General features: G+C 43.4%; 1 protein-coding gene across 2 annotated transcripts in view; it reads left to right on the top strand.

The window, feature by feature from the left end:
- The window catches only part of LOC136059152 (vacuolar protein sorting-associated protein 4B), a 382624-nt gene extending 367676 nt beyond the window's left edge, over positions 1 to 14948 (top strand). For both annotated transcript variants that reach the window (XM_065753127.1, XM_065753128.1), the window contains 7 exons: positions 3833 to 3952; positions 4187 to 4343; positions 6161 to 6309; positions 6480 to 6561; positions 8017 to 8236; positions 11073 to 11210; positions 13461 to 14948. In XM_065753127.1, coding sequence (XP_065609199.1) covers positions 3833 to 3952; positions 4187 to 4343; positions 6161 to 6309; positions 6480 to 6561; positions 8017 to 8236; positions 11073 to 11210; positions 13461 to 13562 — 968 coding nt within the window. In that variant the 3' untranslated portion in view covers positions 13563 to 14948. The remainder of the gene's footprint in view (positions 1 to 3832; positions 3953 to 4186; positions 4344 to 6160; positions 6310 to 6479; positions 6562 to 8016; positions 8237 to 11072; positions 11211 to 13460) is intronic.
- Positions 14949 to 26477: the final 11529 nt, after the last annotated feature.

Below are 26477 nucleotides of genomic sequence, written 5' to 3'. Positions count from 1 at the left end.
ATAACATGCTATACACATTCAGTGATGCAATATATAGCAGCTAGCAGCACTTTTTTACATAGTAAAGAAGTGTCTTAGCTTGATATTTATTACTCCTGAATGGTTAAGAATTGGTAAGAGCTTCACTGCCAGGTGATGTGTGTGGATCTGAAGAAACTTGGTTGTTCCTATTCTGTTTTTTCACTATAACAAAGATGAAATGTGTTTGTTTGATCTCTCTGTCATTTCAGGAGCCATTGTACACATCGTAAACTGTGCTGTACTTTCTCTGCATCTTTACACATTTACTCAATTCTACACATAGTCCTATGGGACATCTTTTGAAGTCAGTGAGCATTGGGCTGTTAGGCTGTGCCTCGCTGTTAACATTTTGGTTCTTCTCAAGTTAATCTTAATCTCAAGTTAATCAAGTTAAGACTTTCGGTTCTTCAACAAAAAGTGTCTTGCACCCAGTTCTTCTTGAAGAGTTTCCTATGAACTATAAGGTTCTTGCTTATTAGTTCTCTCGCTTTGAGCATCTGAGATGTGAGATCTTTGGTGTCTTTAAACTTAAGATAGGAGTCTCCTGTTCAGTGTAAGCTCTGGGCTGCCTTCACGTTACTCTTACTCATTTTACTTCCCACAGCAGCCACAGATACTCCCTGTATTCAATTTCCTACCTTGTTCCTCTTAGCTGACATTGTCTTACAGAACTTTCACATGTGTATGGCTATTTATCAACATTCTGATTCTAACAGAATCCTTTAAATCTGATAAGAAAGGAATGCAGGGAAAGTAAAAATCTCTAGACATGGACAAAAGGTGAGCAAATGTCATTTGCTTTATTTGTTAGCCACAAGTAGCAGTGCACTTTCTGTCACAAAAAAAGGAAATCATTCAATTCACAGAACTCTAAAGTCATAAGAAAATAACTGGTAAAAAAACTGTGGAGTTAAGGAAAATCCTTGAAGGGAAGAATGGCAACTGAAACATTCAGAGTACTTGAGTCTGGAAAGATAAGCATTACATTAGTTGGCATTAGATTTGGGAGGATTTCTCTTACCTTTTGCCTTTGCTGCCTTGAGTAGGGTTTCAAAATGTGCTACTGAGTTGCTGGCTCAGATCTGAGCTGTCCCATCTGAAAGTAGTCTGGTTTTTACCTTCAGAGTAAGCAACCTGAAGGACAGGGTGGTGTCAAAGCTCATTGGCTAAAATCAAATAAAATAATTGTGGCCCGGAGCTTGGCAAAAGGAGAGGAATCTAGGCAAGTTCTGGTGCCTGGATTATGATTAGAGGAACACCAGGTCCGTCTTCTGCTCGTTGGGGACCACGCGTGTTTTGTTAGCGCTGTCACAAGTGCCAATTTATGGTCGTGGATCTAACATTGTGTTTCTGTACCTTCTGTACAGGACTGGAATTGGGAGGAAGCAGCAGCATCCTTATTTTATAATTTATGTTTATTTTCCCTTCAGGCAGCAGGCCGAGAGGTAGATGTCGGCCTCCCAGCCCGCCGGAGCCGTGCTGTGACGGCAGTGGGGTGCCGGCCTAGCACCGCCACCGGGGCCACCTCTTCCGGGGCCCCTCTGGCTGCTCCTGCGGCTCCTCGGCTGAGGGTGCGGTGGCGATGCCGGGGTGCCCGGGTCCCCTGGTAGAGCTGCCGGGCAGCTCCTCGCTGCTGGGCCCTGCGCGGCCGACGGAGGGGCCCGGGCTGGAGGTAGGAGGCTCCCGATGATGGGAAGTGCTGGGGCTGGGGCTGGCTGCAGCTCTGTCTTCACAGCCGTCCCCGCGCTCCAGCTGGCGGCAGATCTGAGGGCCGTAGATGGCCACGGTGGTGCGGATGAGCCTCCTCACAAAGGGCTGCACATCACCATTGGTGATCTGCTGCAGCTCCCGCACCAAGGCCTCCTGGTTGAGCCCGTGCTCACAAAGGAAGTTCAAAGTGAGGCACCGTGCCATCTACAGATCACACCAGTTATTGGTGGGCATCTCCTGGATCTCTTCTCTCAGCCACTGGAGCAGGGGGCTGAGGTCTTCTGGATGGCCACCGAAAAAGGCAGCCCAGACCTCAGCTGGAAAGTTGTGCTCGGGTGGGATGAGCACCATCTCTTCAGGCTCCTGCTCGTCCTGCAGGTCATCCTCGGAGTGTCCTGCGGGCTGCGGGACAGCACACTCAAGGTAGTCGTCCTCCGACCTCACCGAGTATCGTATGGTTGCTACTTTGTGCCCGCATATGGCACAACTCAGCTTCTTCTTTGCCCACCATACGGCACAGCCGTAGCACAGCTGGTGGAGGCAGGGGGTCACACAGGCGACGTCCACCCGGCGCTGCCAACAGACGGGGCAGGTCCAGTTGGACGGCACGTCCATGGCCCCGGGCTGTGCGGTGGGCTGGGGAGAGCTGAGGTCGAGAAGCTGCTCCCCTCACTGGTGCAGCAGCAGGCAGAAGGTGTCACGAACTGTGAAAGAGAGAGAGGCCAACGTCACTCTGTCCCAGGGGCACGCAGCACTGATGGGAGGTGCCCCAGTCCCTCAGCCAGAAACCCTCCTGATCCCTGTTCCCCACTAGCCATCACAGGGACCTTATCCTGCACCACTCACCTCCGCTGCTGCAGGTGCACCCTGCATGGCTCCAGCTGCCTGAGCCAGGCAGGGCTTGGGGGAAATGCTGCTGATACTGTGGGATGGGCACCAGGAAGTGGTGCCAGCAGCCCCACAGCACAACCCAAGTAACTCGCTCAGTGTTCCACGTCTCACTGCTATGTTCGACTGGAGTCCAGGCACGAGTGTGTGCTCGCCTCTGCTGGCACCCAAGTCTATGCAGGAGGGCTATTGAGGTCACAGTCATCTTCATCACTGACTTCACAGCCCCTTGGTCGGTAACCTCACAGTCCATCTCTGCATGTATTGGGGCACCAACCTGGGCCTCCATCAGCCTTCATTGTGCTGTGATTTTCCTTTGCAGTGGTGATATACTTGGAGAAATAGCAATTGCATGTATTTATTGTCTCCACAGTAATCCATCTGTTGTGAACTTTACACTTTCTGAAACATAGGAGGACGCTTTTTTGCCTACTCTGTTCTGAACGCAGTACAGATCAATGGTGGTCTCTATGCCATGCTTGCTTTTTATACCAAGTACTTACAGCAGGGTTTCTGCTCACACTTTACTATGCAACCTACTGTAAGGAACGTGCTTCATCATGGGGCTGGTCTAGATGATCTCCAGAGTTCCTTTCCAACCTCTCTTTTTCTGTTAACTTGTTTCTGGTGAGAATTGGTGATAAAATTTGTCTGACTGAATGTGCCTGAAGAAGGAGTGTACACAAAGCCTGCTTAGCTGACGAGAAAAAAAAAACAAACAAAAGCTTGATGATGCTCTCAGCCCTAGCTCTTAGAGGTCTGTCATACTGGATGTTCATCTGATTGATAACTGACAAGTTACTTTTCTGTTAGAGGATCTTGGCTAGTGTAATTATGCTGTTTCACTGCTTGCTGAAAAATGGAATTCCAATTTTTTTCTCAGTTCCACAAACATCTTCAGTGAAGAAACGGTGTCTTGTTATCTTTTTGGAAGTGTATTGTTCTGTAACTGCCTGGAGATATTTGCTGATCAGTTACAGAGTAGCTTTGCACATTGCAGAACTTTGAACAACTCTCTGCTTATTGATGGTTTATTGTAGTAAAAAAGGAATGTGTGAAATAATATCTATTTGACTAGCACTGTTTGATGCTTGAATCTGTGCAGAAAGTTTTTATTTATTTAAACATGAACATAGATATATTTTTTTCAAATCTATGGTAAGCAAACAGTGGTAAAACATGCATCACTGATTTATACAGTCTTTTCTTGTAGGTGCTATTGTTATGGAGCGACCAAATGTAAAATGGAGTGATGTTGCTGGCCTTGAAGGTGCCAAGGAAGCACTTAAAGAAGCAGTGATCTTGCCCATTAAATTTCCACACTTGTTCACGGGTCAGTATTACAGCATTTATTTCATATTTCTTTTGAAGTGTGTAGCATGAGTCTGAGAAGAGCATTGTGCCGATGCATCAGAGGCTCAGGCTGAGCTGTTAGCGATCTGTCTGACAGATGTTTCTTAGATACATACAGAAAACCTAGTAAATTAAGGAGGCTTCATCAGGAAGATAGGTCTCTTCTTGGTACAGTATTTTGATGATTGCTTTTTTGATGATTTCTGTCTTGCAGGAAAGAGAACACCCTGGAGAGGGATTCTTCTGTTTGGACCACCGGGAACAGGAAAGTCTTATCTAGCAAAAGCTGTTGCAACAGAAGCAAACAACTCTACTTTCTTTTCAGTATCTTCCTCTGACCTGGTCTCAAAGTGGTTAGGAGAGAGTGAAAAGTAAGTTGGAGTTGCCAGAATTCCAGGAAAACATTATCAAGAAGAAATTAATTTTTCAGAGCTCAGTAAGACACTCTAAAGAAACTATAAGTTCGAAGGAAGGTTCACGTATCTTGTTAAAGCAAACTTTAGATGTTTCTGTGCTTTAGTGCAGTGTCATGTCAAGGTACCGTAATGCACTGTATTTTGTGCTACAGCAGCTGAACTGCTATTCAGTACTCAAGACTGTTTTAAAACTAGTTCAGACAAAGATTTCAGAAGCACGATGGTGATCAGTGCCCTTCTGAACCCAGCTGTGTACTCTGTTGTACTCTGAAGTGGTCTGAAGTGTTGGGATACTTTAATCTTGTCACGTTCCAGTTCAGCTGTTGCAATAGCCCTGTGGATAACACATGATAGCTCTTTCTCTGTGTGAAGTTTTTTTTTCTACATACTGTTTTCAATCAAAATCTTGAAGACATAAAAGATGGGCGTATATGGGTTGGAAGTGATGACCATCCGTGAAATATTTACTCTTCCCACTAACTTTGTTATGATGCAGTATGTTAACAAGAGCAGGAAGCTTAAAGTGACATCTCTGTTGCAGTCTAGAAGCACAGCAATTTATCCATGAGGATTTCATGAGTTGGAAAAAAGCTCTTGCACAGAAGGGACTTGGGTATCACGTTCAGAATACTTGTCATGAACCATGCTTTTATAGTGCTAAGTGTGTGCCAGCTGAGCAACACTATTTAAAGTTGATAGGGCAAGGAAGTTTTGTTTTTGTTTTTTTTATCCCAAGAAGCTAGAAACCTTGAGCTGCTTCTCTGTTGCAAAAGGAATACAGAACTGAGTCCAACTTTCCTTTTTTTTTCTTATTTTTTTCTGTTTGAATTCAGCATAAAGACTGTCACAGAATCACAGGGGTTTGAAAGGACCTCTGGAGCACATCTAGTCTAAGCCCCTGCTAAAGCAGTTCCTTACAGCAGGCTGTGCAGGAAAGTCCCTGAATGGGTTTTGAATTTCTCCAGAGAAGGAGATTCCACAACTTCTCTGGGCAACCTGTTCCAGTCACCCTCTGTCACCCTCCCAGGAAGGAAGCTCTTTCTGATGTTCAGATGGAACTTTGTGTTGTGTTTTGTGCCTGTTGTCCCTTGTCCTGTCACTGGGCACCACTGAACAAGCTTTCCATTTTTCATCAGGCTGAGGCTATGGCCTGAGGTTATTATCATTGATATGAAGAATTTCCTATTTAAAAGCCTTTTAGATTTAGCTGAGTATTGGCAATACATTTTACTATGGGGTGATTATTTTTTTTAGGCAAACTGACTTTGCTTGTATTTTGAGATATATATCTCAAAGATATATATTCTTACACACGTATATATATATATATATATATATATATATATATATATATATATAGGTAATATATATCTCTAAAGGTAATTGGATTATGTTGCAAATGTTAATTAGGAGAAGGCCATATTCTTTTGATTCTTTCTGAAGTAATGATTTTGTACAGTCCAAACTGTCTTGCAGAAATGTAAATCTAAACAGAAATCTTCCTTGAAAAGTCATGCCTGAAGTAGTCTTAAGATGCTTCAGCTCCCCTTATTCTGTGCTATCTCACTCAGCATCTCAGCATAATGCAGAGTTATTGGAGCTGAAGAAATGTATCTTTGAGTAACTTTGTTAATCTCTGCAGTGGGACTCATTTATTTATTTATTTTGTTAGTTTTAGCTTTTTCATAACAAAGTCACTATATCATAATCCAGAATTGTGTGTTTTTGCTGGTGTGCACATTAAGGTAACTGCAGCTGTTTCCTTTTTTAAGATTAGTGAAAAACCTGTTCCAGCTTGCCAGAGAAAACAAACCCTCTATTATCTTCATCGATGAGATAGATTCACTGTGTGGGTCCAGAAGTGAAAATGAAAGCGAGGCTGCTAGACGGATTAAAACAGAGTTTTTAGTCCAGATGCAAGGTAAGTGTAATGGTTTTCAGAATCAAAGCAGTTCAGCTACGCATAAAATGCATGGCTTACGTGTGAAAAGATCTGCAGCTTTACCCCATCAGATTTTGTAAATGTTCTAAATCATCATCAGGCAGTTTGCTTATTTTCTAAATGGTGAAATTATTTCTTCCTTGGTCTAGGTGTTGGTGTTGATAATGAAGGAATATTGGTCTTAGGAGCAACAAACATACCCTGGGTTTTGGATTCTGCTATTAGGAGAAGGTATGTTGGCCTGTGATTGATTGGTTTATTTATGTTTATGGTAAGAAAATCCCAAATGTTATGAGGGTTCATCCTGAGGCTCCTAGAGTGAGTGATCTACTTGATTCTTGCAGACATGGCTCATGAGATGGACTGAGTCAGATGTCCCCTTGCCACTTAAGAGGAGGATTGTTTGCTCTTAGGTTTGTCCTGTAGTTTGTGTGATCACTTAGTCAGCTAATTCCACTTGACTAAGCAAAAAACTTCTGTTTCTTTGCCAACCAGTTTCCTGCTGAGTATGGGGGGCAAGGTACGAAGTAAGCAAGTCAAAAGGGTAAGAGGGGGCAGTGCCATCATTCTCAACTACAGCACTGTTGAATAGCTTGAGGAATTTCATAGAATTTTATGCATCATAGAGCCATCATTTTTACTGTACTGGTCATACAGTGTGTGACCTTTCAGTGTCCATTTCAACTGCCTTTCTGTAACTCAGAATACATTCGTATCTGTGTCTGATCAGCTGGGTCTTTCAGCTGCAGAGCAGCAAATGCAGTCATGTGACAAGTGTGATTATGCTGTGATGAAGATACAACCTGTATAATGGTAATTTCTGTAGGCTAAAGAAACATTGCTTTTTGGTGACAGCATCATTTTATCTGTGTACTTAATTCAACCTGACCATGCTTTGACTGGGGAGCTTAAACCATGTGGCCTCCAGAGGTCGCTTCCATCCTTTATGGGCATAGAAATAATAATTGAATGTGGTACTTGAAATTTCAAGTTGTTCTTTGTAGCATGAATGAGTATCTCTCATTCTTGTCTGTAAAACTTAAAGGAGCTTGTAGAGCATGACAGTAACAGAATTTTTCATGGTTTTGGACTGCTTTGTTATGCATGGGAAGTTAATAGTGTTCTACAGAAAGTGGAGTTGGTCTTACTTCCATGGTGGAGGTCATCCTGTCTTTGAGAGCAGATGCTTCAAACGAAGCACTGCAATTATCAACCATTCTTGCCAATAACAATATTGAAAGTAAGACTTCGAATTTGTTTCCAACGACAAAGTTTCCTCATTACAAACTGTAGAAAGTGGTTGTGTGATCATGTTAACCAGGCAGCTCTTCCTCAGAGTGTGAAAACTGTTCAGATAAATGCTAAAAGACTCCTTTTCCTTCAGTTATGTTTTTTTAAATGCAAACTTCACTGGAGTGGACCTGGAGAAACTGCCATCTGAAGAGATTTTTGTCATAAGAAGGAGGTAGTTATATTATAGATGTTAGCCTATGGTAGCTACAGCATTATTTATGAGAACAGGCTGCAGAATATTTGGTTTTTTTTAAACGTTTGTGATACAACGTTAGAAAGAAGCAGTTTCACTTAGTAACAAGCTATGTACTGATTTGCATAAACTTCTTTCCATTGTGCACCTGGGTGAGCCAGTGTCTGTGAGGCGTTTTGCTTTTATCTTTTTGAAACCAGGTTTGAGAAGCGTATTTATATTCCTTTACCTGAAGATCATGCCAGGGCTGCAATGTTCAAACTCCACCTCGGGTCAACTCCTAATCTCCTAACAGAAGCAGATTATCGGGAACTTGGCAAAAAAACTGATGGCTATTCTGGTGCAGATATAAGCATCATTGTACGCGACGCGCTGATGCAGCCTGTCAGAAAAGTGCAATCAGCCACTCACTTCAAAAAGGTAAGCAAAAGTCAAACATTCTTCATATTACTTCAACTCTGAGAATTATATTGATCCGAAAGCTTCTTGTAAGTTTGGTTTGGGGTAATACCATGTGCTTTTGGATGTGTGTATGCTGTCCTTACCTACCACAGGAGTACTCCAAAGTCCTGTCATGAGTCTGATGCACCTAGTTTCTAGGTATTCAGGCTGTGTAATCTGAGCTCTAATGAATCGTCGCTTCTGTAACGAGTGTTAAAAACATTCAGTTTGAATTTCAACTTAAACTGGAGTGTTAACAGTTGTGCTCTTTTTCTATATCAAATCATGTATTATTTTTTTTGGTGTGTGCATAAGTAAATGTGTTCCTTATCTATGTGGGAGCAGATGAATTACAACTGTACACTCTGCTTGCTCAGGGTGTCCTTCAAACTGTAGAATTAAGATTCCATAAAAGCATTGAATCCCTTAATGTTCCTTGTGACAGTAGTAAAGATGCAAGACAGCTGAGCAAGGTCTACATGTCATTGCTGGGGCAGCAGGGAACATCTTATGGACGCTGCTGTAAAGTGAAAACTACTTTACACTCAGTTGCTGTCTAAAAAGAGTGTTGAAACTATAGATAGAGAAGACTTTTTTTGCTTATCTTGCAGTCATACCTTTATTTTATAAATAACATGATAGTACTTTTCTTGTCTAGTTTTTTCTTGACATTGTTTTGGTTTTTAGAGACCCAAACTAAAATAATCCGTGTACATTTTTACTGCAAACTTTGTTATTGCAGAAATTCATGTGTATTTCTGGCGAAGGTGGGTTAAGATTATCTGCAGACCTTTGATTCTGTGAAGGGAAGCCTGCAGAGCTTCCATTTTGTTGCTCTTTGCGTCATACATGCAACTCAGATTGGTAGCAGTTCTTGCTCACTAGTTACGATGATGACAGCTTTTTATTTTTTATCAGTAAATGGTCCAGGGCCATAAACTGAACGGTCAGAGTTACTGTGAGCTGAAGAGGCGCTCTTTTATCCACATGGTTACAAGGAACACATTTAGCTTAAGACTCCAAGGGAAAGGAGTGCTTAAATACAGTGTGGTCCAGAATATAAGATAACTAAGTTTCCGGTGTTTGCAGTGAGGAAACCTGATCAACTTGTTAAAATAAGCTTGCAGTCCATAGTTTTGGTGGTGGGGAGGAATATTTGATAGGTTTTTTGAGGAACTTTTCCCAGTTTGAAATCAAAGAATATTTGAAACAGTATTTTGAAGCTGTGACACTGATGTAAACTGTATTTGTTTAAGAAATAAGCAGCTGTTTTGATAGATCAGGGCTTTTCTGGATGATTCCTTCCCTTAAGCAGCGATGCCTGAAGTACTTATCCATTGTTGTCTTTAAACAATGATGACGTTTGTGGCCAGTGGGTTGTTTCATTTTAGTCTTTCATTGACATTTGCAAACATCTGAGGCATGTCTCAGACTACCACAGAACAATCCAATAATCTCAGTTACCACAGTTTGCAGAGGCCAAAGGCAATTCTTATCTCTTTTGCCAGAAAAGGAAAAAAAACAAAAAACAAAAAAACCTACAGTGCTTTGAGTGCTCTGATGCAAGTCTATTCCACTTGTTTTGTTTGTACTTTAATTGGATGCAGATTCTTATTTTTATAAGAAAAATCTTTGCTTTATGAACCATTTCCGTAATAGCAATTTGTCCCAGTTAAATAGAATCATAGGTTGCTTTGGGATGGAAGGGACTGTAAAACCCACCCAGCTCCAACCCCATGCCACCAGCAGCTCATGCTGCCCTGGGCCCCATCCAACCTGGCCTTGAGCACCTCCAGGGATGGGGCATCACTGCTTCTCTGGGCAGCTGTGCCAGCACCTTGCTGCCCTCTCAGCAAGAAGTTTCCACTCAACATTTCACCTAAATCTCCCATCTTTTGGCTTAAAACTATTCCTCCTTGTCCTGTCACTGTCTGCTCCTCTGTTTAAAGTCACTCTGCCTCCTGTTTATAGCACTTTGCTCAGTTTTTGTAACTCACTGTACACCACTGCTTGCTCCTGCTGATGGTAGTACTGGTTTTTCAGAGTAAGTTTCTAATGTTATAATCTGTGCTTCTCTTTGCTGTGCTTTAAAGGCAGATTGGAACAGCACATCCAGTTCTCTGCTGTTAAAAGCAAACAGTTGTTTTGTGATTTTTGCATATGTTCTGTCTTTGTGGGGATGTGTGATACTTCAGTTACTGATGAAGGATGGTGGAACTACCAGTCCTAGGTACATACTGTGAGAAGACAAGAGGCAGCTGGCGCAGCTTTTGAGGTTCTGTCCATGCATCTGGAAAAAAGGATGGTTTCTGTTCTCCCGCTAGATGGCCCCATCTTCTATCAAGTGCTGCTTGAGACGGTGTCAGAAAAGGTGCCCAGAACTTGGTAGTGCAATAAGTAAAAGTTTAAAGGGGCATCTGTGGCTGCCTAACTTGAGGGACACTCAGTAATGCCTGCTGAGGATTTTTTTAGAGATTTTAATTAGTGGTGAATGGGCTCCCAGAGTGACCAAGGACTTAGAAGAGTGCAGTCTTCTTCAAACAGTAGTCCTGACATGTTAGCTTTCTACAGGCATTCCTACCTTGAAGGCTCAGCTATGCTGACACGATATATACGAGTTCACATATATGTGACATATATAGTTATCTACAGCTTTGTGTTTTTGAAGTGAATGATACTGGCACCTTTACTCAATTCTGCTTTCACTGGATAAGACTTCCCAGTGGGTGGGGCATCTACAGAAAATGAAGGGAATGGTTTTGATCTAAAGATGTTCACCTTCAGTTTTTATTTATTTTGTTTGTTTGTTTATTAGGTGAAAGGACCATCATTGTCTAATCCAGAAACCATGGTAGATTTGTTCACCCCTTGCTCTCCAGGTGATCCTAAAGCTGAAGAGATGACATGGATGGACGTTCCAGGGGATAAATTACTGGAGCCTAAAGTTTCCATGGTAGGTATTTTTTTGTGTGTTGTTTTCTTGCTTTGCAGAACCCTGAAAAGGCTTAAGACTTTTTAGAGCCAGCATGTAAGGCAATTGGATGAGCCCTTTGTTTTTAGACGTGCTTGGATGTACCAAATGATATTTTAATCGCAATACACAGCATGACATTACAGCATGCTTGTCAGCAAGCCAGCTCTCCATCCCTGATAAGTATGTATTAATATTCTTGTCTAGTGGCCTGCAGTAGAGACAGCACTTCACTCTTTCTCTGTTCTTTAATTTTTCTTTCATTTGTTTAAAACCTTCAGAGTCTCTGCCCCATCCTTATGTTACTTTTCCATTGATCTATGGCATTTTTATCGACATCGAGAAGTGGGAGATTATATTCAGTGTAGATTGGGAATAATGCACTGTAGGTAAATTTTTCCCATAAAACAAATGCAAACATAACCAATACAGTGTAAAAAGCTGGTGGATGTAATGGTAGTTTTCTTTGCACTTCATCACAGATGATGCAGCTAGCATCAGAAAAATAAGACAGTGATCTCCTGGAAAGAGTCCAGTTGGAGGGCTTCAAAGATGGTAAAGGATGTGGAACACCTCCCTTATGAGGAAAGGCTGAGAGACGTGGGTCTGTTTAACCTTGAGAAGACTCAGAGGGGATTTGATCCACATCTGAAAATATTCAAGGAGTGAGAGGCCAAGGGATGAGACCAGACTCTTCTCAGCAATGTGTGGTGATAGGATGAGGGGAAATGACCACAAACTGAAGCATGGGAAGTTCTGCACAAATGTGTGTGGGAACTTCTTCCCAGTGCAGTGACGGAGCAGTGGCACAGCTGCACAGAGAGGTGGTGGAGTCTCCTTCTCTGGAGACGTTCCAGACCCGCCTGGACGCCTACCTGTGCAACCTGGGCTAGGGAGCTGCTTTGGCAGGGGGTTGGGCTCAGTGATCTCTAGAGGTCCCTTCCAACCCCTACAGTTCTGTGATCCTCACTAACTTTCAGCTGCATTTTTTTTTGTGTATGTTAAAATATTTCCCTCTGTGCAGGGAATAAAGCATCACATTTGAGACCAGTTGAAATTTAAGTTTATTGTTAAAAAAAAAAAGAAATACAGATTGCTGAGCACTTGTTCTGTATTTTATCCCCAAGCAGCAAAAGATTCTGAATTTAAGTGCATATTTTGAAGGAAGGACTTGATATCAAATTTGTACTGGTGTCAGGTCCTGTGCAGAAACATTTCTGTAATGAATGTAAGAGAGGATTGCAAACCTCTGAAACAGAATGCACTGCTTTGTAAATGTAACTGACATAATGTTTTGAGGAAGGAAATAACTGTTCACATTCACACACAGAGAAAGCACAGAAAGATGTGAGCAAGTGCAGGCCTGCCTTCAAACTTCAGCCTGTGTAGATTATGTGGATTTTACATCAGTCTTTCCTGGAATTAAATGCAATTCCTTCAGTACTCTTAATGGAACGTAGGTTCTGTTATGCTGCAGTTGCACAGGGGCTTGTTTTGGAGTCTAGAGTCAGTCCTTGTCATTAAAAAGATCAGACTTGAATTCTTTCTAAGCAGGATATCTGTAGTATGATGAGAAAGTTTAGAAAATCATGACATTGACTTTTACCTTAACCTGTGATTTTAGGGTAACGTGAGATGTTGAGCATCTCCTAATTTAATTTGCCTTTGGCTAGGATGTTTCTTTATTATTTTTTTTTAAGAAGCTTTCTTAACTGCTGATTTTGAGTTCATACATGTGTGATTTCTCCTGAACTTCCCCATTTTCTAATAACCAAATATAAATATAAGAAGTAAGCGAAACTGAAGAACCTGAAGTTACCAGTCATGGGCAGTAAAACTTTGCTGGAGGTCAGTGAAGATCAGTAGTCTTCTGTGTTGGTGGACACTGAAGAATATGTGGGGACATGTGATTGCTTTCCACTTTAGACTGCTGTCCTCAAAGGTGAATTGAAATGAATATCTGAAAGATGGGAAGCTCAGGTAGTTGCAGTAAGCAGTGGTGAATGACACGTGTACCTAAACCTGAGATTGTGGTTTACTAATTGTCTATCTTCAGGAGGTTGAAAAGTGGCCCGTGTGCATAAATGTTCAGGCTTACATGAAGTTTTGTTTATGTTAGAGTTCCTCCAGTCAACTTGTTTTACAAGGCTTCTTAAAGCTTACTTTTCTTCACAACAACATTGTTAGCATTAGTACATTTTCTGACTGCATGTTTTCATGTTTTTCTCGCAGGCTGATATGCTCCGGTCATTAGCTAGCACAAAGCCAACAGTTAATGAACAGGACCTGGAGAAGTTAAAGAAATTTACAGAAGACTTTGGTCAGGAAGGCTAAGCCAAAGATGTCTGTGGATCACCAGAACTTTTTGCTTTCTTAAGTATTCTTGTGTCTTTATCGATGACACTCCAAATAATTGCCAATAAACTCTCTCCTTTCTTACTTTGCAGAAGGAATAGAAGATCTGTTTGCAAAGACCCTTATGCTTTTATATTGCATTGTTTTCTTCAGATGTCTATTAAATGTCTCCTATTGAAAATAGTATTGAAAATACGATTTTAGGGTGAGGCAGCAAAGTGATGTGGCAACTCATGTTAAATATTTGTAATTTTTAAATGATCAGTTCAATTTTAGCTGTTCTATTAGAGTGCCGGGGCACAAGGGAGTTTTGAACTCATGGTAGGCTCAAAAAGTGACCCTTTATTGAGGGTGCAAGGGAACCTGCTAGTCAGGTGTTTTCAGTAGTGGTCAGCCTACCTGTTAATTATCCCTTTCATTTAGAAAAATGCAACAAGGTTTGCTAATGGAGCATACAGCGAGTGAGTGTTTGCTGTTCAAGTGAGAAAGAAGACACTGTGAGGAGAAGACTGTGTGAGCCAGTACTTGGTTTGAATACTGATGAGCCTGGCATTTGGCTTTTTTCTGCTGTGCTGGGTTAAACATTTTGCCTTAAACAGCAAGCTTTTGTTTTTAACTCTTTACTAGCTGATACACGCGCCACTATGCAATTGAGCAAAGATTGGTTCAATGCAAGTCCGTGAAAGGTTTTCTGACGGCTGGTTCTTGAATCTGGTTTGATCAGAGGTTTGGCTGAAGTCAGAAATAAGTGCTGAGTAGTACCTGGAAGATTCCACGTGCCGAGGCTGGCAAGGTTTGGGTAGCCTTTGAAGAGTGTAAGGGACATATGTGGGGAAACAGCATACTCTCAGAGGTGAGGGGCACGTAACACAGTACAGCCACAGCCTTTGCAGTGATCGATTCAGTTAACTCAGAACCCCACTGATCATTGTTGCCTGCAAGTTTCATCAACTTTGCATTCAACCTTTGGGAAGAGGCTGGCACTTTAGTACAGAAGTAGCACTTCTGTTGATTAATATTCCTTTTTAAGAACTACGAATTGAAATGTGCCTGAACTTACAACACCACAGTGTCAGCACTGAGTTTGTGCCTTGTAAGTCTGCACTGGCTGTAGGTACGAGACATCATTAGGATACCTAGATCGCCCCGTTCTGTAATCTTTGTACAACTCTGTTGTGCATACGCTTTAAGTTGCATTAAAAGAAACTTGCACATTTCATGTGTATATGTCACATGTACGTATGCACATAGATGATTGTCTTTTTATGGGTTTTGGTTTCTTTCATGTACATATTTTGTGTCCTTTATAAATCATAGGAGGGGTGACGTTTGCTGTACTTAAATGAAGTAAAATGTTCAACATCAGTTATGTTCTGTGAGTATTTCTTCAGTGTTACTTTCCAGAATTCATCGTTGTTGTTTAGATTTTTGTTTCTGTGTTTGACAGCTAAATGAAATAGAGACAAATTCTTTCACCTGCAAGGTGCTGAGCTTTTGTTCACTAACACAATGAAATGTTCTTTCCAAAATCGTTCAGTTCCACAGTTTTTATCTCGGTCTCGCGCTGGACAATGTGAATGTGGCTCAGTGGGCTGCAGATCTGTTTGTGGACCACTGTGGGCAAGGGGGGAAATTCCAGTTTAGATGCAAGTTATTGCTGTTTGTAAACTAAATCTTAGCTGCAGCAGGATTGTTTGTTCTTAGTTGCCTCTGGTGAACACTTCAGAAGCGGACCGCACTCTATCAGGGCTCTCACCTGGAGGTTTGAAGCTACGGTCTGAATTACTTGTTAACTGACCTTCTTAAATGGTCTGAATTACTTGTTAACTGACCTTCTTAAATGACAGTCCTCAATGGCAATCTTAAAATTCTCAGGAAATGTGTCTGTTGTTGTCGTAGGTCGGTCTGTCCTATGGGTTTCCCTAAACCTAACTGTGTAATCCCTTATCTTTAGTGTAGAAAAGTATACTGTATGCTTTAAACTTGCATCATGCTGCTTGCTCAGTTGTGGGACAACACTTGTAATGGAAACATTAATGTTTGGTGTTTCAAGTTGTTTTTAGAAATATTCCAAATAAACACTGCTGGTTAGAGCTGCAGCTCCAAGGACAGCTTTTTGTTTTGCTGTTTTTGTACAACAAGAATAAGTTGATATATTATCACAGATTCCTAGCTGAGTTATCCCAGAAGATATAGCTAAATGGCTGTGGGGAGGTAGGGGGAAAGTATCACTTACTTCAGTTTTCAGGATTAATCTAAACTATGGGGGCTGCTCCGGAGGTAATGCCTCCTATTTTAGTTTATCAGTCCATGGTGTCAGAGGTGGATGCTGGTGGTAGTGGTTGAACCTTCCCACCAATATTCCATCACACGTTCTTGCCGTGCAACAGATGGCAGCAGAGGGGCACTGACAGAATGGCGCTGGACTTGGGAGGTGCAAAATGAAGCAGAGGTATGTCACTGAATTCCTCCACGCAGAAAAAAGTTACACCTGTTGACATTCATTGATGCTTGCTGAATGTTTGCGGACACCAAAGAGTGAGTGTGAGCACGGTGAGGTGGTGGGTGGAGCATTTCAGCAGCAGTGATGGGGACACCTCCACTGGTGCGGATGTTTTTTGAGCACAGCATGCAGGCTCTTGCTTATCGCTGGTGAGAAAACAGAGCTAACCGTGCTGACTCAAAAAGTAGTGTTTTGCAGCTGAGAATATGCTCTATGAAACAGTTATTGTGCTCTTCATATCATTGTAGTTTTTGTGGAAATGAGCAGAAGGCATTACTTTCTGAGCAACCTATGTGCTCCAAACAATGCTGCTCAGGTTATAGTTGATTAAAGGTTATGTTTGCTTTATATAACCAGAACCTCTAAGCACTGGATAAATGACTTGTATACCTTTCATGATGTCTGCTGTGACTCATCTTTGACTACTTGACTTGCATTTTTTTCCTAACTTCTGGTGCTATTGCTAAATCTGTGATATGAAAAAATGTTATTTTCTGCGGGTAAAATAAGTTTTTAAATCAGTTGCAGTTATGCTTGCTTTGTTCTTCACAGATGTTTCTTCCCATTGACTAACACTGGATTTTCTGCCACTCATTACACATATATTCATAGGGTTAGAAAAACTAATTCAATTCTCTGGTTGCATCTTTTCCCACGTTGCCTGATGAACCTCAGGCTTTTGTTCCTCCTCTGATTTAAGTATTGGTTTTTCTACCTTAGAATTGTGTAAGGTTTGTTTGGTTTTGATTTTATTATTATTATTTAACTGCTGGTCTTCAGAGCAGATTTGTTTTCACGTTATATCTGAAGATTATCATGACGGGAAGACTTGTAATGTCTCTGAATTGTTGAAATATGCAGGAATGCCTTGATTTTGCTGTGTACTCCTTTCTCCAGAATGATAATTATGATTTCAAGGTTGGCTTCCATACATGTTTGTCTTAACCAGATTCATCCTAGAAATCACGGCTGACTTAGAGCCATTCACACAACTTACACAAACTATTGCAGGCACTCGATGGACAGTTTGCTTCCAACTGTGCTGCTTTTTCCAACAGATACTTTATTATTATCAAAACATTGCTCATTTTATTCTTGAGATTTGTGTACTGACAGCCCAGGTATTAGATAAGCTTGTCCTGTTATTTTCCTTTGGTCCCTGTGACCTAATTACAGTTCTGCCTGCCTCCCTCTACCCACACGCCCTTCTGATAGTCAATTTTTGACTAGGTCACTGTTTTGTACACTTTCTGTTTACTAGAAACTTGGAGTTGGAGGGGACCTCTGGAGGCCATCTGGTCCAACTCCCCTGCAATGCACAGGGACACCACAGCTACATCAGGTTGCCTTGAGGTCTGATCCTGCCTCACCTTGGAAGTCTTTGGGGACAAGGCACCCACGACATAAGGAACCTGATCCAGTGCCTCACCATCCTCACTAAAAAAATGTATCCTTATGTCTAACCTAAATCTTCACTCGTTCAGCTTGAAGCCATTTCTCCTCTTATCACCACAGACCCTGCTGAAGAGCCTGCCCCATTTCCTGTAGCTCCCCTTCAGAGCTACAGCTTCAGCAGGGCTGCTATTTGGTCACCTCACAACCTTCTCTTCTCCAGGCTGAACAGCCCCAGCTCTCTCAGCCTGTCCTCGTAGGGGAGGTGTTCCGTTCCAAGGATCATGTTTGTGGCCCTCCTCTCCAGCAGGTCTGTGTCTCAGTTGCCCTGAGGATTCCACATCTGGACGCAGTACTCCAGGTGAGGCCTCACCAGTGCAGAACAGAGGGGCAGGATAACTTCCATCACCCTGCTGGCTGTGCCACTTTCACTGCAGCCCAGGATATATAGTTGGCTTTCTGGGCTGTGAGGGCACACTGGTGGCTCATGTCCAGCTTGCCATCCACCAGTACCCCCAGGTCTTTTTTGGCAGCACTGCTCAATCCTTTCGTCCCCCAGATATGTACTGATAGTGGGGGTTGCCTCAAGCCAGGTTGAGGCATTTGGATTTATTGAACTTTGTGAGGTTCACCTGTGCCCACTGCTCAAGTTTGTCCCTTGAACATCCCTTCTTTGCATTCATTACTCTGCTGAAGAGGCTACGGCTCCATGATCGAATGCTCACAAATGCTTCTCCCCTTCATCAGAGCAACCCCACAACGGCACAACATTTGAGGAAGCCAGCATCCATCTGTCGGTGCCATCTGTGCATGGTACCTGCCACGTGCAGAATCTGCTATGTCCTTTTGCAGGAATACTTGGCATTTTACAGTTAGTTTCTTTGGATGTCTCAGGCGTTAGTCATGAAAATAAACATCAATATCCTACCTGCATCACAGCAGGAGCTTAGCTCTCTCATAGGAGCCCAAACAGGTGTTGGCCACGTTTTGAGACTTCTCCAGGAAATAAGTAATGGGCACCTGAGCATAGGCCTGATGTTGATAATGAAGCTAGGGTTAGGTATTCTTTCCTGCTTGGTGACCTATCACCAGGCACCGTGCCATGGATTGGCAAGACTTGCTTTTGCTTGCCCTCCCTCCTCCTCTGCTGCCTCAGCTAATTTAAATCTCAGCTATTCGAGGCAGGGACTTTGCTTTCAAACATGCTCAGTGTCACATGTGGCCTGTAAACTATAAACAGTAATTTCCTCTGACTCACGCTACTGTAGGCAGATGAGTATCTGCAGGTAATTGGTCACAAAAACCGGTGCTGGAGCAGTCTCCTTTTGCTACTGTTCTGGGAATGCGGTTGGGAGAACAGTAGCAATCACAAGTCAACCAAGCAAGGGGCCAAGAAAGTTGCTATAAATATCACCATCTCACAAAGGAAATAAAAATGGCAAATGAGAACTGTTACTTACAGCAGCGATTTGAGCTCTGGAAGAGACAAGTGAGTTGTTTGCCGACTTGAAAGCTAGGAAAAAAATGACAATGCCAACTACAAATGATCACTTCCCTCCACCGCCTGAAGGCTGGAGCCCGGGCTGCAGCCAGGAACTTCCTACCCATCAAGGATTTTTTAAATATTTTTTCATTATGATGGTATAGTAAGATGTTAGCAAATCTGAACAGCTACTTGGCTGTTTTTCAAGCATGCCATTCATAACGCCAGTTGCAGAGGCTCAGCTTGAGCTCCCTTGGAGTTCCGATGTGTAATGAATTAATCACAGCCTTGATTTGCTCTGTACACAACCAGACAGCAACGTTGTTTTTGTTGCTTTTTTTTTTCCCCTCTTTACACGTGTGCTTGCTTTGGTATGGTTTTGTTCGTTCACATCCAGCCTTGCACTGCCTCTATGATTAAGAAATGTTTTTTGTTTGTTTTCTTACCCGCCTGAAGGCCTCCTGCCCTTGGTGCACGTGGCCACTGCCAGTAGGGAAACAAGCAGGTGGCCTGCCAGCCAGCCTCGTGTAGCTGCAGCACTGCGGGAGCTGCCACAGGAACCACAGGGCTGGCATCACAACCTAGCCAGAGTTCAGGGAGGAGCTGCTGCACAGCTCCATTCACCCAGCATTGTTAGCGCAGAGAGGTGCCCGCTCGTTCCAGGCTTCGACAGGCTCAGTCCAGCAGGCAGCTAACTACTCGCAGCTTTCACTGTCCTTTGGGGCGCAGAGGTTTTGTTCTTCCTGGGCAATCTGAGGGTCTGCGTGGGCGAATGTGTCCATGGAGAAGAGCACGGGGTGGGAGGTGCTGGTCTGTACTGCAGCTCTCCTGTAGCTAACGCAGAGGGGAAATGACTGCTGGAATGACTGCCGTGGTGCTCATGTTCTGCACGACAAATTTTAATTAATTTATTTATTTTTGCCTTAGGTGTCAGCTGTGAAAAGAAAAGAAAACATTTCTGCAGGCTTTACTGTTTTTCTTGGATTATTCTCTTGAGTCTCAGTTTAAAGCATTCTCACTTCATCGCAGTAAATAGTAAAAAGGGGTGATGCTTCTTAAAGGAGGATAAAAGTTTTGATCGGGCCTTACCTTTGATTAATTGGCAATCTGTGCCTCCCTCTTTCCTGCTGCTGCTGGCTAATTTCTACCTCCTTTTTGCCCAACCGGTTCTCTCATGTCCATTTCTTTCTATTTTTTGTCTGATTTGTTCTGTCCTTCACACTATTTTTTCCTCAAAGGGAAGATAAGAAGCTGATTCCTTTTAAAATCCTGTTTCAAAGCACGTTCCTATTTCTTCAACTTTTCTCCCAGAGCAAGCTTACAAGCAGCAGAACAAAAGCTGTCAGCTTCTCTGATTTTTCCCTTTTTCCATTCAAAGCTACAGGGCAAATTTGTACATGCTGGCTGACAAAAGGAGGGCAATGGTTGGTGCCATTAGGGGATGGAAACAGACTTGAAGAAGCGCAAGCAACTCTGGCATATTTGCTAATAACTCACTGAGGGGAAAGTTCGCAGGCACAGGTTTCCTTGCATTCAGCAGGCTATTTTGTACTCCTTCCTTGGTCTAGAGGAGAAGTAAGCTACGAAGAAGAGGTCTTCTAAATTTCCATTGCATAACAGCTGTGGCTTTGCAGTAAATGCTGAAGATAATGGATCAGGGACTGATAACAAGGGCACATACTGTATAGTTGCATCCAAGAAATAAAAACCAGTCTCTTGCCAGTGCTGGGTATGACAAGTGCGTTACCTGGAACTGGAAACAGATTTAACTCCTGTAGAAAGATTGAGCAAACAAAATTCTCAGAATTGCTTTGAAAGAGAACATGGGGTGAACTTGAAGGAAGTAATTTCAGCTCCTCTAGTATTTTTACAAGTGCGGGTAAAAAGGCAATGGGAGAGCACACATCTCTTTGGCTGGCCAAACAGGCCTAGAAATGGACAATGCTTTCAGCCAGAAGTTCATAAGTTCATAAGGTTGGAAAGGACCTATAAGATCATCTAGTCCAACCATCCTCCTATCACTATCTCTACCCAACTACTAAATTAAGTCCTTTAGCACCTCATCTAAACGCACAAAGGAAATCTCCAGAGCACTGCAGTAAAAGCACCTCATCTAAAAGCACAAAGGAAATCTCCAGAGCACTGCAGTAGCTTCACAACCACTGAAACTACCTGAGAATATCGCATACCAAAAGCAAGCTGAAAGAAACCAGAGGCTTGCCAAAGACTGCAAATCATTAGCTTGATCTTTTGTGATAAGAATCAGTCACACGCACACAATAGGAATGGCTTGACTGGATGGCTTGTGGTGGCTTAACAGGTACCTTAATCCCAAGGCAGATCAAACTTATGAACTTTAGAACCTGTCGATGTTCAAAGATTACCTTGAGGTATATGTTTCCTAAAGCAAAAAAAAAAACAAAACCCTGCCTGCTCTGGAGAAACAAGAACTGCAACCAAATTGCTGGGCAGGGATCATTAAGAGAGAAAGTAATTGGCTGTAAGCTGCTGGAAGTGTAATTGCCTCTGAATAAAGGCAAAATACAACAATGCTGAAGCAGTGTGGTAATTCCTGACTGACCCTCCTCTGCTCCCTCAGAATGGCAGATCTTTGCTTATGCACTCAGCAGTTCTGCTCCTCCATAGAGTTCCTGGGAAAGAGGGCAGCTGTCGTGAGGATGGGGAGCTGGGAGGTGTAGGATAGGGCCTGTGCTATCCAATTTTCTGGTGGAGGAGGAAAGGCTGTACTGCAATTCTGAGAAGTGGAAGATTGCAGGAGGAAGGTATAGAAAACCAGAGACGGTTCAGAAAAGTATTGATGTTGCATCTTAAAATACTGTTATTTTCATCCCAATTTCAGGGTGAAGACTCTCAAAGTACAAGGAGTAAGCTTAATGGAATAAGGACTAGAGTGTGTCTACTATTAGAAGAAAAAGCTTTTTTTAGGAATCAAAGCATCCTCGTAACAAGAATTCAATGCACAGTTAAGTAGAGGGCAGAAAAACATACCTATTGCAATGGAGGAGAAGAATTTGGTGGAACTACATTTTCAAACTCACAAGTGCAATGTTTCAGTCTGCATAAAGCATTTCCCCTTAAGTGGTCAATTCCCATGGCTCTGGAGGAGATCTTCTGGGACGGAGTGCAATGGCGCAACATGGCTGTATGGGCAGCCAGCAAAAGGTCAGACAAATGCATGCTTTGCCACACTGTAGCTTCACTTCATCAAAGAGGGGGACTTCTTAGTGGTAGAATCAAAGGTTATCTTGTAACATGAGCTTGCATGGTAAACATCAGCTAAAATACAACTTTTCAGGAGACAAAAATTTTGAATGGGTGCACTTGCATCATAAGACAAAGTGGACATCCCTGCTCATTTCTAACAGATATATACAAGTGCTAGCACTGATCCTTCCAGTGCAAATGAAATGGGACCCCATTCCCTCATCTTGCCTGCTTCCAGTCATACTCACTTGAGGGTGTTTTCCATGGCACTTGATGAGAAGGAGGCCTCAGCCCTCTTTTCCAGCCTACAGCACCCCCAGGACTATTATAAATCTATAGTAGTGTCTTACAACCGTGTGTGGAGAGCAAACTGTTCCAGTGTGATGGTCAGTGTGAACAGGTGTACTAAAAAAAATAACCATTGGTACTAAATGAAAGTCTATTTAAATTAGACAGCAAAAACTTCCTTTTACTACTAGTAAATGTATTTTATTTCAATATGTTGCCCAGTGTATGAAATATGTGTACAGTTATTTCTTCAGCACAGAATCAGTTGTGACATATAATAGGCCACCAGTTATGAATGGTTCATTCTGCACATGGGTTTGCTATTTCTTTTTTTCCAAACAACTACAGCAATTACATTAAACAGTTAAATCAGCTTGACCTGCATGAAGACAGAAATCTCATTTCAGCAGTGCTTTCAGTGATCTTCTTGTTTCCTGTGTGCTCATTGCAAAAACACTGCAGGAGCCTTGGGACTCTTGGCTGGTGGCTGGACTATGTATGTGCATACCACCTGCTTTTGCACAGCAGAATAGTCCTGCTCTGCCCCAGCAAGCAGCCTTGGTCTGACCTGAGCCTGAGTTGCTACAACCTCCCCCTGCCTGTGTGCTGGCAGCCTCCAGACCCTGGGCCATCAGCCCAGCCCAAGTTCATTGCGATAAGGGCATGCGGCATAGCTGGAAGCTGCAGAAATTGCTGGAACCCATTCCTGCTGCAGGCAAGCACTTTCTGGATGATACACCGAGCTTGGGAGTACAGGAAATCTCCTTCTAGGAATACCCAGAAGATCACCGTGATAGCAGCACTCCAGCAGAAAGGGTACATATGGTATTTTGACCTGCATAGTGCCCTGGGAGCTGTTTCACCCTGCTATACATGGGGTAGCTGATGATCTCTCCAGCATGATGAACCAGAAAAGAAGCCACTGTTCAGCTACAGGGGGTTTGCTTGATTGTTTGGGGAAGAACAGCAAGGCAGGCAGCTGGGTGTGATAAGTACTTCAGTCACACTGCTTTAGTCACTACCATGTGCAGATCATTATTTCTTTCCCAATTCTCCTCTACTGCCAGCGTGTTATGCAAATCCCTTCCTGAGTTCAGTTCGTATGTCCCTATTAGCTTTTCTCATCTGGCACACAGGGGATCAAGACGGCTTGTCGACCAGGAACCACTCATCTAGGCTACTATTATTCTAAAACCTGAAGCTTTGCAGGAATCCAAGAACTGCCAACACTGCTTTAATGTCTCATAATCATTAATGCAACAGACCTCTTAAGAAATGAGCTTAGGACACCTACAATGCTACACAAAAGGGTGAAGGTTGGAGAAGAAAATAAGCTGATTCAGAAGAATAGATGGAAAAAGTTGTTCTCCTCAGCCACTGAAGATATTCCTTCTGTTGCTTTCTCTAAAAGCAGAAGGACTGACTGGATGGAAATCACATGAAGAAGTCTCCTGCTTTTTTTAGTCACTGCATAGCCTACACATCCTGGTCTTTTTCGCTCCTCTCTCCCTAAGGTGAGTATGACACAACCAGAAAATCCAGCAGATGAGTACTCAGGCACAATACTGTCAAGGCTGTCCAGGCTGCAACCTTGATACCTGCTCTGCTAAAGCTTTATGCCATCCCTTAATGGGATCTTAAAACAGCCTGTATCTCTTCTGTGTGTACCTTGTATGTTTTGGGAACAATTATCTTTCAAGAAGATCAAAAGGACAACTCGTAATATCAGTCACTTGTGTTGTAATATTACCAATTCATAAACTCGTTTCCATGTTTAAATGACTACTTTCGTACTTCAGTTGCTGCACTTTGTTCATATTGAGTTATCTCAACCCACAATATTGTTATTGCAAACGTCTGTTGAAAGATTTAAATGAACAGAACTCAGGAATCAGAAAACCACAGCTGGTGCTATAGTTTGGGCGCTTTAATCTACTTGTACTTGATTTCCTTCTCTAAACACATCACCGTTGTGTTGAAGTTTCTTCTGAGGGTTAATTAGCAAAGCAATTAGCATGTTTTAACCTTTCTCTTTTCTTACCCATCCCCCAAGGTGCATACATACCTTGGTCAGTTTGTGCTCCAAATTACACTTTTTGATGTTATTTATGAAGGCCAGATTAATTAAATACTGCTCTATGTAGAACCAAAGTTTGGACAGGATAGCTTCGACATTTCTGTTAGGGTTCAATTTCCAGTTCTACAGTCATTGAGAAAACAGTTTCATAGCCAACAATTCCCGTGTGTCAGGAACGCACTTCCTTAGTGAATGAGGTCACATGAGACAAACATAAACCAGGCAGCAGATAGCTCAGGAGGGCAAACTTCAATGCTTGCTGGCACATGTTTGAAGAATCAAAAACCTACTGCTGTGGCGATACATTGGTGAATTATAATCATTTCGCAAGGTCTTCACTTTTGAATATATTTCTCAGACATAAATTCATGACACTTCACAGTACCGAGAACAAAACCAGAGCCGATGCTACCTGGGTTGTCAACCACAAGGCTGTGAAGTGCCCACTGAGCCAAAAGGAAAAGAGAGGATGGGTTTCTCCATGAAATTTACCAAAGGGATCCCTCATTCATCTACGAGGGCTTTTTAAATGTTTAAGTAGTATGTGATCATGGCTGTGACCAATCAGGAGCACATGACGTGTTCGAGGTTTTTAAAGGCCCTCTACCACTACGCTTAGCCTTGGTTTTACTAGAAATTAACAGCAGAGGATTGTTTCCATCCATGCCCTCACCTCACGTTGATTCTGAGAGCGATACCGCATTGTGAAAGACGGATTTATCTCCACCTGCTTTATCTCCACACTGCTGACATTTGGGCTTTTCAAGTCTCGCCATATTCCGCAGCAGATGCCTATAAATAGGTTCTATTACAATATCAAAGGTGTTTCATTAATCTTTGACTAAAGGTAATGCATACGCTTGGCCTGGATGTACTGGATGAAGTAGCTATCTCTGATGGCCAGTTTTCTAGTCTGCATCCTGCACTGATTTCTGCTGACAGCACAGTCAGCAAGGGCTGGTGGTTGGGCTTGGTGGTCTCCTCCAACTCAACATGCATCACCTCGCCACGCTCCCTTTCTACCCCTCCAATTCCTCGCACCTCCGCACCACGCTCAAAGCGATCCCTAACCCTAATTCTTTGTTCCAGATCGTCTGCTCTCACCCTGCCAGCTGCCTAATCCCTGCCCGCAGCCCTGCTCCCGTTCCCGCCTACTCCCCGCTCCGATCTCCAGCATTATCCTCACGCCCTTCCGCACACCCTTCTCTCGCAGTACTTTTTCCTGATCCTAATCTCTCCGATGCTGTGCACTCTGCAAGTCAGAGGCTGCACAGCGTTTGGCAACGTCAACCCTTCCAGGGAGTTCCCTTCCAGCCTTAAAACAGCGAAGGAAGTATTGAGTGTAGGCGGGCCTATTAAGTCGAAGGCGCGGGATCGCTTCACTCGAGCTCCAGGACGCTTTTATTTTATTTCACCCTTTATTATCACGGTTTCAATTCCCGCTCTTGCACCTCCTCGCCCCCTCCTGTCGGCGGGAAGCGGCAGCCCCGCCTCCCACGTGACTAGAGCGGGCGGGGCCTACTCGCCGCCTGGCCTCTCCCGCTCTAGCCGCGGCCCGTAGGGGGCGCCCTCCCGCGCCCCGTCTCCTCCGGAGGAGCTCTCTCCTTTCTCCGCCGCCCTTTGCCTCCAACGGTGACCCCGCCAACGGCCTGCGGCTCCAATCTCCGGGCTCCGTCTCTCCCCTCGGCCAATCCGCGAGCTCCTTCCCCTCACTCACTGGCCAATGCCCGCGCGCGAAGCCGCGCCCGCCCTGCCCACTAGCCAATCAGAACGCGGAGTGGCGGCCGCCCTCTCCACCTCTTCCCTGGCCCCCGTGGCGCCGCGGCGCAGGCGGGCACCGGCTGTACTCCCGGTGATCCGCGCCGCGCTCTGCAGCTCCTGCAACCTCGGGCCCGCGTCCCTCTCCCACCCACCCCGCCTCCCCTT

Source organism: Cyrtonyx montezumae, unplaced genomic scaffold (assembly GCF_038088225.1).
Source record: "Cyrtonyx montezumae isolate F1298 unplaced genomic scaffold, pur_monq_1.0 scaffold_8, whole genome shotgun sequence".
NCBI classification, from domain to species: Eukaryota; Metazoa; Chordata; class Aves; order Galliformes; family Odontophoridae; genus Cyrtonyx; species Cyrtonyx montezumae.
Note: the sequence above shows the minus strand (reverse complement) of the source record. Positions and strands in the feature narration are given on the sequence as shown.